General features: G+C 36.7%; 1 protein-coding gene across 4 annotated transcripts in view; it reads left to right on the top strand.

The window, feature by feature from the left end:
• Positions 1-12,682, top strand: part of LOC134839103 (uncharacterized) — a 55,641-nt gene that overhangs the window by 25,827 nt on the left and 17,132 nt on the right. Inside the window, exons 1-3 of one of the 4 annotated variants that reach the window (XM_063854535.1) lie at positions 1,897-2,061; positions 2,620-2,730; positions 3,231-3,512. In XM_063854535.1, coding sequence (XP_063710605.1) covers positions 2,728-2,730; positions 3,231-3,512 — 285 coding nt within the window. In that variant the 5' untranslated portion in view covers positions 1,897-2,061; positions 2,620-2,727. Of the gene's footprint in view, positions 1-1,896; positions 2,080-2,509; positions 2,731-3,230; positions 3,513-12,682 lie in introns of those variants that run through there. The other 3 variants (XM_063854533.1, XM_063854534.1, XM_063854536.1) reach the window with 3 other exon arrangements.

Raw genomic sequence — 12,682 nt, 5'->3', positions numbered from 1 at the left:
TTGGCACAGGTGTTTCGTGGGCAAAAATCAGTGTCTTACCACTAAATTAGATTTCTGTTTTTCTTAATTACGGAAGTTCTACCCAATACTAAACGTCTTTTTGGGTCTTTCAATCAATTATGCGCCATTTGTATTACGTAAAATTTTCTTTTCGTACTTAAAACAAACAATTTTTTCTTATGCTATAAGATTCATCTGCAAATCTATAGATACACTCTTACCCAAGCGTTTTTACAATTAAACAGACTGGTTTTTGTTTAGTGGATTATAGTGTAAGGAAGTTTTTTCAATATCGCATAATTTGTTTTGACTTTTTTCATGATAATTCTGATTTAACTTTTGGTTTTGTTTTTGTGCCAAAGTTAAATTAACTAATTGATAAAAAAATCAATTTCATTTTAGTCATTACAAATAATTCCAGTCAATTCTCGACCAATAAAGCCATTTGTGTCACCGGAAAAATTGACCTATGAGATGCTAAGCGTTTACGGAAATCCACAGTTGTGTGCTTGAATAAATTGCTTATGAACATTTTCATTTTTTTTGTTATTTAAAAAAATTTTGGCATCTTTTAACAAGATTTAATAAAATAGAAATATGAGGCGAGGTATTGGGTACAATTACTTTCTTTTTTTCGGTAGTGTAGTCAACAAAGTTTTTTCTTGAGCCGGGAGTTGTTTCAGGATTTCTAATGATAAAAAGCTTAAGCTTTTGGGAGAAACATTAGTTTTCGCTGAGATTCATAATTTGAAAATTTTAATTGGCACTTTTTTGACAAAAAAAAAGTTTTTTTAGCTGCTGTTCTGCATCACTAAAAAACGGCAAGCAACTAGGAAGAAGACAAAATTGGAAAATCAAAAAAGTGGGAAATTATGTTCCTGAGAAATGGTTTCAGTTTTTCAGATTTGATTAAAAATGTATCGTTCTAATCCCCGTTTTCTCAAATGTACCATATATTTGCATCAATGGCGTCTTTACATAATTTAAAAGGTCGTTCCGGCCAAAAATTGATGTCGTAAACTGTGATCGAATTCAACCAGGAAGAGCCCTCCCCCGTCTTTTTTGGATCATATAACAATTGAATAGGATAGTTTTGTGAGCCAATTAAGTACAATCAATTCTATCGTGTTCGCCTGTTCACGTCGCTTTCATATTTCAAATCTTATTATATTTTACAACATTTCTTGATGAAATAGTTAAAATTTCAAAGCTAGTCTGTTCTGATTTATTCCCAGTAGATGCTTATTACTCGCGACTCTTTATTGAATAAATTGAAATTCAGTTATTGTACAATACTTTTAATTTACTTTTTATTTCAACTTCACACCCTTGAGGTAGGAAATTTAAGATCGATCTTTTTTTTCTTGCAACATATCGGACTTTTATCTCGCTTGCATCTTATCACAGACTGCGTTGCAAATAGGTTGTGTTTAACAGAAAACAAGCCTAGAAGCGTTTTTTGCTTAAACATTTTCTACTCATTAATATGATTTGGTGTTCAGAAAAACTAACACTGATAATTTTTGAATTTGGGCTCATTTTTTTTAATATTAACAATTTAAATCAGCGCATTAATTTTATGTGTAAATGAAATTATTGAGTCTATGTCTTTTTACAAATAGGTAATAATTGATTTACAGACAAATAAAGTGGCCTTTAAAAGGGAGTTTGAAGGCCAACAGATCTGTTACATACCCCTAAGTCTCCAGTCTACCAGTTTTTGTCTCCAAAATCTGCTTTTTTACTGTCTGCTTAATGAGCGACTTCTCTCTAAGCTTCACTTTTCTCTCGTCTTCACCTGAAATTGATAAGGCGGTATAAAATTTAACCATTGTGTTTATAAACGAAGAGACAAAAATACAGGCAAGCTTTTTGAGCACCATTTGGTAAAATGAACCAATTGCGTAAGGTTAAAGGACCAATCCTTTTTCAATTTTCTTTGAAACGTTATATCGTTCCTCCTAAAGTCACAATCCCGTGCTAATCTCTTCGCACTTTCCTCAAATTACCATTTTTTGATACAGGACTGTTGATTTAGACTGATTAGCATTTACCCTTATTGTCAGTTTCTTGTTGATAGTAAATATTTGAATTTTTCTGAAAAAAATCCCACTGAAAAAATTCTGGTTTTAATATAAAGTTGGCTTTCTCTTTTTATAAACCAAAAATCATTAGTGAAACAAAGTTTTCAGCTCGGAAAAATGCTTGAGTTCTGAAAAACGCTATTGAATTTATTATATCGGTTTAAAAAGAAAAAATCTTGAAACGGAGAGCTTAATTAATTTAATTAATTTAAATCAAATTTAAACTGAAATTTTTGCTTGTCCAAAGCAAATGTTGATTTTTCAAATGTCCAAACCAAATGTAGCGAGGTGTCAAAACTAATATAATCACATTTAAATATCCTTTCCAATTTTACCTTGTTACTAGTTTCTGAGGGAATACTAACTATTCGACGCATGACCGCAATTTCAGATATTTTAGCCTGATTGGTGTAAAAATATTTGGTAGATGTTTTTCATTATTCAAAAGGCAAAAGAACAAAACCTCATTTTTATCCAAATTTAGGCAAATTCGTCTGCATTCTAACTTATTCATCAAAATAACACTTCGCGATAGGTTGTTATATACAGACCGCCCAGAATCAGACCAAGTTCAGAGTGGCAAAGTTTCAATTTTGTTGAACATGCCTGATTGATCCGGACTGAAAAGTTATAATTTAATAAAATGGTAAGTTGAATGCCTTCCTAAACCACAGTTTCAAACAGAGGAAAATGATATCTTTTAAACATCAGATAGACTAATTAGCAGTTTTATTTTCGGGGGGAAAGTTGGGGAAAGATTGTGTTATTTACAACAAAAAGGATAAAAAGTAACTAAAAATGTGTTCTTCACAACTAATAGGTAAAAAAAACTAAAAATGAGTTTTTTACAGAAAAAAAATCAAAAAAGCAACTAAAAATGGCAAAACATGTACGTTATGGCAAAAAAACGACTATTTTTCAATTAATCAGTTTTTAATACATTTGCTCTGTTCGAATTTTGCATTTCATATAATTCTATATCTTCATTTCTAAATTCATTTTGTTGCGGTCGGCCGGTAGGCCAATCGGCAGTTTGATCTATTCAATCGACAGTATGAAATATGAAGAAAACCCCTGGGTAGAAATTTATTAACAGGTAGTCTTGTCTGCTTGTAGTTGAATTAAACTGTGACATTTAAATTTCAGGCATTTAAATTCATGGTACACGAGAACACCTCAGTTACTCAACCACACAACAAACCACAGAATATTCTAGAAAGTCTGGCGCAGTTTAATGTCACTGAGGAATCCTTGCCGGGTCATCCTCCAAGGACCCCAAAGTTGAAAAACTCCGGACTTTTCCCGCCAAGTCTGGCGTTGTTTTTGACATCTGAAGAAATACGATCGAGGAATATTTCTGGAGAAAGACCGATTGATCTGACAGAAAAACTAGAGAAACGAGCATCTGCTGCCAAATTCAATTCAAAGGTCAGTTGAGAGTTGTTCGTCAGTTAACCAAAAGTTTGAAAAAAGGAGTTAACCTCTGTGCCAACATAATCATTGCAAACAGTTTATAAAAAGCAAAAAAACTATGTCAGCTACAGTAGCAGATATAGTTTTTTTTGTTTTTGTAAACTGTACCACGGGGTGACCCTTTGGATCGGCAGGGGGTCAAATCCCCGAGGGGGGAAGCGTCCCACCCCTCCCCCCCCCCCCCCCCTTAAATCGGCCCTGGTGCTACATGTTTTTATGCAGAAAGCCAGAATTGAAGTTCAACTTCATTATTAGCTAATATTAGCCTAAGCAATTGAAAATTCATAGCAAAATTAGCTATCTTTCCGTCTCGTTTTTTCGTCTAGACAAAATTTAGCCAGAAATAGGAAAACTATCCTGAGCACTTTTTCTCGATACAGCGAAAAGTTTTTGAAATATTTTTTTGAAGCCGAATTGCGACCAAAATATTTTCATTATACTAACAGTAAAACATATTATAGCAGTTGAATTAGTTTTACTCATAAGATATTACGAAGAAGTAACATTTAAGTGAAAAGAAAACATTTATGAGCTTTTTTCGGCTGTCTTTTTTGATAGATTTTAAGTTCCATTTTTAATCCACAGTTGTCTGTGCATTGAACTCTTATAACACACAAATTAGGACGCAGTTAATTTGTAGTGGTTAATTGGAAAATTTTCCGAATTTTCAACAGTGATTCATTTTGCCCTGATGAATTTTGGCCTTTGAAAACTAAAAAGCTTCAGACTGCTGAAAGAAAAGCGAAACACTAAATGAATCGTTTTCTTATTATATGTTTTTTTTTTGACAAATCTATCTAAACATTCTTTTCAGCCCCTCCCCCCCCCACCCACACACAAATCCAAATAAAAACAACTCGTAGGAAAAACAACTCGTAGAAAGAGACAACTCACAAAATTTAAGGAAAGTTACATCTTGTAAGGTTTGAAATTAATTCACTTACATCATTGGCTTCTAAACTAATTGAAACGAAAGAAATATACAACTTAATGAAAGAAACAAGTAGCTACAATTTCCAACGCTCCGCTAAAGTACACTTTGTGAGAATCAGAGGATAGCCTGCACCGAAGAACAATAGTGCCGGAAAAAAAAGTGTTCAACAGTGCCGAAAGTTGACAATTTTTGTCACTGTTGAATAACAATTTTCTTTTTGGCACTATTGTACATCTTTTTGGCACTGTTGGCATTGTTGAAAACTTAGATGGGCCTACTGCCCTTAGAGGGGCGTTTAACAGTGCCGAAGTACAACGTTGCGGAAACTAAATGTGTTGTTCAACAGTGCTGATAAGCATCAATTTTCGGCACTGTTAAACACTTTTTTTCAGCACTGCTGTACTTCGGCACTGTTTACTGCCCAACAGGGTATTTGTCGCTAATCTAAACCGATTTTTTTAAATTAATAAAATAAAATTGCTTAGCTGCTTTCTTATGCAATTTATTTTTCAAAATTCACAGCTAAACCCCCCCCCCCAAGAGAAAGTTATACCAAAAAAAGTTATACTCACAGTTCAACAATGTTCTAGAAGGGTAAATTCTCCAAACGTTTTGTTTAAGAGAACATTTTTTTTTTCGTTGATAGCCAAAAAGACGTCAATTTACTCTATAAAAATCAAAACTCTTTTATTTAAAAACAAATTTCAAACATATTGCGCAAACTTCTTAGATTTTATCCTTTTAGATTTTTGTAGGGCTGCGTAATACTTTTTTTTCAGTAAAAATGTCTCATCAATTACCTTCGTAGTTTCTGCATAATTCTTGAGTATCTAAAAAAACAAAATGACCCATTTTTGGGGGAAAACTTTGTTTGAGAATTTTGGCAAAGAAATTGCACGATAATAATTTTTGTGAAAATCAATGCGTTTTTTGATGGCTTCATTTTTTCTAATCTATACCAAATTTGAGAAAAAGCCATTGAAACTTCAAATTTAGCTTGTTGTTTAATTGATTTAAATCAACAATGTACTTAATTTGCTTTATTCTCTTACAATATGATGAGTAAAGCGATGAATCATGAGCCAAACTGCTTGCTATGTTTCAGTTTTGCTCGATTTTGTGCTCGTATTAGTTTGTCCATTCAAAAACCTTTTTCTTTAATTTGATCATCAAAACCAATCTAGCAAAAAAACATACTTTTTATCACTTTTTTCAAAGTTTTGTTTCGGAGCAGATTGAAAACTGTTTAAGCGATTCAACGGTGAAATTTATGTTGATTTTTTCACATCTTTTTTAATCAAGAAAAAGATCATCTTAAAAACTTACTCATTTAACGAAAGCTTAAAGCGCATACCGAAGCATTCTCATTTTTGCGTTTAATCGAGGACTGAATTTAACTACAACAAAAGAAAAAAAAACATTTTATTATTAGGTTCAAAAGTTTGTTCTGAACTATTTCTCATTTAATATAAGAATCAAAGTGCGGTTAAAGCAAAACCAGAGAAAGTAAGTTTAAAAGTTAAGTTTTTTTGACATAATTTTTGCACCTTTTTTAATTCAAATTGACAATCAAAACTTACAGTTCATTATTATCAGCCATTAAAAATCGGTACTCAGTAGATGCTAACAGTTTGAGTCTTTCCTTTTTTTTCTCACTTTTTGTTTATTTTTACATTGTTGTGGCTTTTAAATTTTTTTGCTGAAAAACTCTTGAATATTATGTATTACAGCATTTGAAATATTTTCAGCTCCTTTGCTCTACGCTCCCCTCGACTATAGACGAATCACTCTAAGCTACTTATCAAACGTCTGGCTTTTCTTGATCTGCAAGTTGTTTTTTGAATACCTGCTTTTTATAGATTTTGAGCTATTGTTATTGTTCGAAGAAGCCATAGATTTTTGTGTTCAGCCAAGCAAATACAGTAACATTTTTCTGACGTTTTTGTCATTTTATCGGCTGTTACGTAAGATGCAGGGTTGAAGTTTCGACATATTGTAAATTCAAGTAACTATAAAGTTTGATTTATTTAAAAATTGACGATTTTTGTTTTGAAGGGGTTCATTTGCCAGACAATTATAACTGGTTAAAGAGGTTTTCTTCTTTTGGAGAAATTAGTTTTTTTTGGTGCTGATAAAGGTTTTTTTTTTCTGTTGCACAAAATTAAATTAAATTACGAGGCCCAGCGTCAAAACAATTATAGAAAACTACAAAAAGAAAAACTAATTTTGACAATTTCATTCATTTTTTTGACTCAGCAGATTCCAGCACAATCGATGGAAACCTTTTGAATCAGCTTTTTTTAAATAAATATAACTTTTTGCATCGGCCAGGATACTCTAAACAAGTTTCCCAGACTAGCTTTGCGATTGATCGGATTTGATCATGTGGTAACTAACAATACCTCTGAGGTTGTATAGTGAAAACTGAAGTGGTTTCGAAGAGTTTAATTAACCATAATGAAACCGTTTCTTTTCTGTTGTTAGTTTCTTACTGACTGTGTTCTTAGCCACAGGCCTGAGAGATTGACTCTCTTGGATTTGTAAAAGGTCACGTATTCTTTGACCTTGGTTTTTATAATAGAATTATATAATTTACAGATAACAATATGTATAGCACTATCAAGGTCAATATGTGATGACTATCTGATTACTGCGATAGCAGTGGCAGATGTAAGTAGCACTATCAAGGCCAATAAATGAGGACTGCATAGTTACTGCAATGGCAGTAGCAGTTGCGGTACCACATACCCCCTCGATCAAGAAAATTTTTATAATATGTTATTAAAATTTTAAATAATAATGAATAGGAGTTTTAGAACTCAGTTTAAGAAGTTTTGGCTTTGTGTATTAGATAACTCATTTTCCATCTCTCTCTTCATGTTCCTCTTCCAACTGTAACGGGATTCTCCACTCGGCGTTCCATGAACGGGTTATATCTAGAGCTTCGCTGCCAAACTTTCTCCTAAATAGATGTTTCTCCAGCAGACCAAATTTTGTCTCCACCGAATTAGAAGCACCGGGTTTAAAATTTGCAAGCTTGATTCTATATGCTTCGAGCGCGGCTTGGTTCAAGTCTAATAAGTTATTCTGGAACGAGATTGATTTCACCGAATGCTTAATCGGGTTTCCGTATCTGGATGGTCCCTTTTTCGATCTCCCGCTTTTCCGCACTGATGTTTCCTCAAGTTCGGATTCGTCAGAAAACCCCGGAGGATTCATCAATTCCTCGTCGTCTCTTGCATCCTCTCTCGAATGCAGTATCTCTGCCGCCGCGCGCTGAACTCCTCGTTCAAGTACTTGATCCGCTAATCGATTCCAGTCATTCGCCGATAAGTCCTTACTATTGAAAGTGTCGAGGATTGTTTCAGGAGATGTAGTGCGTGTAATTTCTTTCTTGTTCTTGATAGTGTTCGACGAACATGCGTGGTCTGGCGCCTGCGGTTCGTTTACTTCTGCTGCTAACGCAGCACTTTTATTCTGTAATATGACTTGTTGTGCGTCTTTCGTCGAGATTGGGCCCACTTTAGCCTTAGTTGATTTCGAGAATGGTCCAGCCAAGTTTGGCTTCGCTCTTCGTACCGCCAAATTCAGTCCACCGCCTTGTAGAGTGTCTTTTGAAGTGATCACCGTTGGGCTATCCTGAAATTTTTCCTTAGCTGCACCTGGCTGTTCTAGCAATAAGTCTTCATCCGACTGACTCAATTCAGCCTCATCTTGTTCGTCTGATTGTCGCCTCGATTGCCTCTGTTGTTTTTTCTTAGGCTCTTCTCCCGATGGGGATCGTCTATTGTTGTTTTTCTCCTTATCGTGCACCGCAACCTTAACCTTCGCAATATCGCTTTTCCGGTAAATGGACCCTGCAGCCGTCTTAATTGTGGAAGGCGTTTCGGCCACGACCCTTCCCTTCAGAGGTTTCGTGAGGGCCTTACCGCTCTTCCTCCCCTCGTCTTTTCGTATCAGGATTGGTGACGACTGACGTTGCTGTGAAATGGCCTCCGGCTTATCTTCAACGAACCCCCGCTCCCACGAGTATAGCATTTCTTTGCGTAGCTCGGGATTAATGGTACTCGTCTCATCCACTGTACGCTTTAGGTCGTTGGCCGAAGTATCACGTCGAGTCTGGTTCCATCTTGCATTGGCCTCCAGAAGCTCTTTTAGGGCCCGCGCTCTTTCTCGATCCTTTGCCGAGACGACTTGCTCTTTGAATAATGGACTCACATCTCGGCTGTTTTGTCCCTTCCGGACAATCTTTAAGTTGTCACGAGATTGGTCGATTCTCTTTTTGAGTTGCGAAGCCGTCAAGGCGGAGCGCTCCAGATGTTCCTTATCTAAACGATCAGAGTTTTGTAAGAACCTATCACTGAGAATTTTAAATTCTGTTTTTGGCAATCGCCCAAAGTGCGCTTCAAATGGCGACATTTGAATTGTCTTCTGTTTGCTCCAACGAAGGTCGCGAAGTATCGTACTCAAGCACAATTTTATCGACGTTACATTTTCATCGAGTAACATTACTCCCAACCTTCTCTTGATGGTTTGTATAGTGCGTTCTACTAAGCCGCATCCGCGATGGTCGCCAACTGGACAAAATTTTTGTTCGATGTTATTGTCGGAGCAAAATTTTTTCATTGCTTTGCCCTTGAACCCGGAAAATTGATCCGTTCTAATTGATTCAGGTATTCCATGTATATCAATATATGAGCGAAGAAATTTTATTGACGACTTGCCCCCTGTTGATTTAGTGATTTTTACTGAAGGAAATTTAGAATACCTATCTATTGCTATCAACAGATAAATTTTTTTTCCTTTGAAATCTTCAAGCGGGCCAGCATAGTCTAATTGGATTTCTTGACCTGGCTGCGTGAGCAGCGGCAGAGGCTTCGTAGCATTTTTTGGTATGATGTATTTTGCATTCTTACCATAGCGGGTGCAACTTCTGCATTCCTCTGCAAGGTTGACGATATCCTTGTGCATGTGCGGCCACCACAGGTACCTTGACACATCTAGCATCGCTTCCTGGCCTGGGTGACCGCGGTGAATTCTCTTTAGGACTGCCAAACGCAATTGTTCCGGGACAGCTAATCTGTTGTCAACCAGGATGCAGTCGTCCACAACTGAGAGTTGGTGCCAGAGAGGGTTGGTATATGGACCCATCAGCTCGAAGCTGTGTCGATCGTTCCTCTCAATGACCCGCCGCAGCCTGTCCATCCAGGCGTCTTCTGATATCAGCTCCGCTAATAGGCTTCTATCAAATAGTTTGTTGAGGTTGTCCAGACTGATATCTGTACGCACGTTATTTTGATCTGGTTTGCCTTTCCTGGAAGCGTGACATGTCTTTTCCTTTTTAATTAAGCTGACTTCTGGGCTTTCCGAAGGGCTCTCGGCTGTTAAGTCCACTTCAATAATTTGGGGGATTTCACTTTGGGTATTCAATTGTGATGACTGGTCACCTCTATTACAATCTGCCAAGGCTGTCTGTGCCTCTAATTCAAGTAGACTTGTCTGTGCCTCTAATTCAAGTAGACTTGTTGGATTGTCTGGTCTTTCTGCCCCTATGAGGTCCCAAAATGACATCAGGGTTGTTCCACTAGTTCCTGGCGCCTTTCCAGATTGTATTTCTTTAAGTCCTCTAGGCTTTATCGTCTTTCTCACTGGTCTCCACTCAACTTGCGGTATATCTGAATCAGAATCGTCTGACTCCTGTCGACTGCATGCAGCTCCTCTCTTTACCATCCGTGTTCGAGAGAAGGTGGTTTCTGTTACTTGTTCTGTTAGTTGATCACCCTCCCTCTGATTTCCGTTCTGTTTATTTTTCATCTTCTTTGATTTTCCTGTTTCACTTCTTTCCATTTCGTTCGATGACGCCGTTTCCTTGGGTTCTAATTGTTTGGAGTTTAATTTATTTTTGAGTTTTGAAATATCGACCAACTGTTTCTCACGAGCTATTCTGTCCAATGTGTTTTTGTGCTTCTCAACTGTTTGAAAACTTGAGTTTTGACCGTTTTCGTTCCGGTCGAGCTTTGTCCGGTTTTGAACAAACTGGTTGTCATAGCAACCGCGTGATGAGCTGTCTTTACAGTAGTTAATTTCTCTTGATGTTCTAGAATGTTCTGGAATGTTCATAGTGCTACTTTGGTTTGTTTCACTAGACCGACTGTTTAAACAGTCGAGTGCTTTATGGAAACTTTCTATAGACGTTACTACGAATCTCTCATCCAGTTCCGATTCTGGCCACGGTTCTCCATTAGGTTCTCTTGACAAGTAGTCAACGATACCCATATCCCTTCCGGGAATATGAGTAATTTTAAATTGGAAGAGCAATAATCGGTCAACCCACCTAGTCAAACGAGATTGATACGTTTTATTTGATCTATGTTCTCCCAAAGCTGATGTCAATGCCTTGTGGTCAGTTGCTATGACAAATTCTCTCCCTAGTAGATAATGTTTGAAACAATCTACCGCCCAAACTACTGCTAATAGCTCAAGTTCATTGGTAGAATATTTTTTTTCTTGAGCATTTAAATACCGGGAAGCGAATGCGATCGGTATCCAATCGCTCTGATGAGACCATTGTTCTAAAGTAGCTCCGAGCCCACTATGACTTGCATCGCATTTTACTCTAGATTGCTTTGCTGGATCGTAATAGTTTAACAAGGCTATATTAGCAACTGCCCTTTTTATGTCCTCAAAGATTACTGAGTGTTGATCGTTCCACTCAAATTTTTTAACTGGTAACCGGACATTTTTCATCTTCTTTTTTTCATTTTCTTCTTTCAGTAGTGGTCTAAGTTTTTCAGTTAAACTAGCCGCATTTGGGATAAATTTCGCTAAGTGGTTGATGCTACCCATGAACGATCTGAGTTGCTTTAATGATTTGGGGGGTTGAAGGTTTGCAATTGCCTCCGTTTTAGTAACTTTTGGAATTATACCCTGTATTGACAAATTATGACCTAACCAGTTCACTGCGGGCTGCAAGAATTCGCATTTCGAAATTTTTAATGCGAGATTTTCGTCGTCCAACTTTTGCAACACATTGTGTACTAATTTCGCGTGCTCTTTAGCTTCCCCCTTTGAAACAATTAGAATATCATCCAAGAAACAAAAGGTATTCTTTGCGTGGTTTAGTGTTCTATCCATCGCTTTTTGGAATTCGGCTGGCATATCTGCCAACCCGTAGAAACCTGTCAGAAATCTGTATGTACCCGTTGCATTACCCCCTATTATATTGAAATTGCATTGTTTTGCTGTTTCAGCAGTTAGTTTTATCTGGCTATAAGCATATTTCAGGTCTAACACGGTGAAAAAGAGAGAGCCTTCTGATGCTGATGTGATGATCTGGCTAACCCCATCAATCAGTTCGTCCACATTAGGCATCTGGTATTTATTTTTGTACAACTGTCTATTAATGGGTTTGGCGTCCAAGGCTAATTTAATAGAATCGTCTTTTTTTACTGTGATAACAATTGGGGCAATAAAACAATCGCTTGTGCATTTGTCTAATTTCGCAATGTGTCCCTCTGTGAGCAGCTTGTCTAGTTCTGTTTGAACTTTATCCTGAATGTGTATAGGAATTCTCCTACCTTTCTCTTGAATAGGGCACAGAGGATATTTAAATTTTGTACTCACCATGTGATTTTTTGATTCCCCTTGTCTATCGAATAGATCTTTGAACTTCTTATAAAAGTAAATCTTCCAACTATCTGACTGTTCGCACAGTAACACATCAAACCTGGACCTTCGTATTGGAGCCGATTTTTGCGTGGTTTGAATTCCTAGTTTACTCTGAAGATCTAAACCTAATATGCACCGCATACGTCTCTCTGTGACCAGTAACATCGCTCCCAACACTTCCCAACCTGCCGAACGTAGATTGGCCTTTAACGCTCCTAATATTAGAATAGGTCGTTTATTATAATCCACAAACTGCGCGGACAGGTTCAGCTTTTCTGCCGGAATAAATTTTGAATTCGAAGGTCCTTCCAGAATTTGTTTCGTTGTTGCCCAATTCAGGAGTGATACTGGACTGCCAGTATCTATAGTCATATTCAAAATATGACTATCAATCTTAACCAAAGCTTTAAGTGCTTTAATTTGATGCGATTTGGGATTTCTGCGAATTTCGATCTTTTCAATTTTACCCGACTTCTCCGTCAATGCTCTATTCTGACTTCTTTCGTTATTGTACGCATTTTCC

The sequence above is a fragment of the Symsagittifera roscoffensis genome, chromosome 2, assembly GCF_963678635.1.
Source record: "Symsagittifera roscoffensis chromosome 2, txSymRosc1.1, whole genome shotgun sequence".
NCBI classification, from domain to species: Eukaryota; Metazoa; Xenacoelomorpha; order Acoela; family Convolutidae; genus Symsagittifera; species Symsagittifera roscoffensis.
This window is presented reverse-complemented; position numbering and strand designations above follow the sequence as displayed.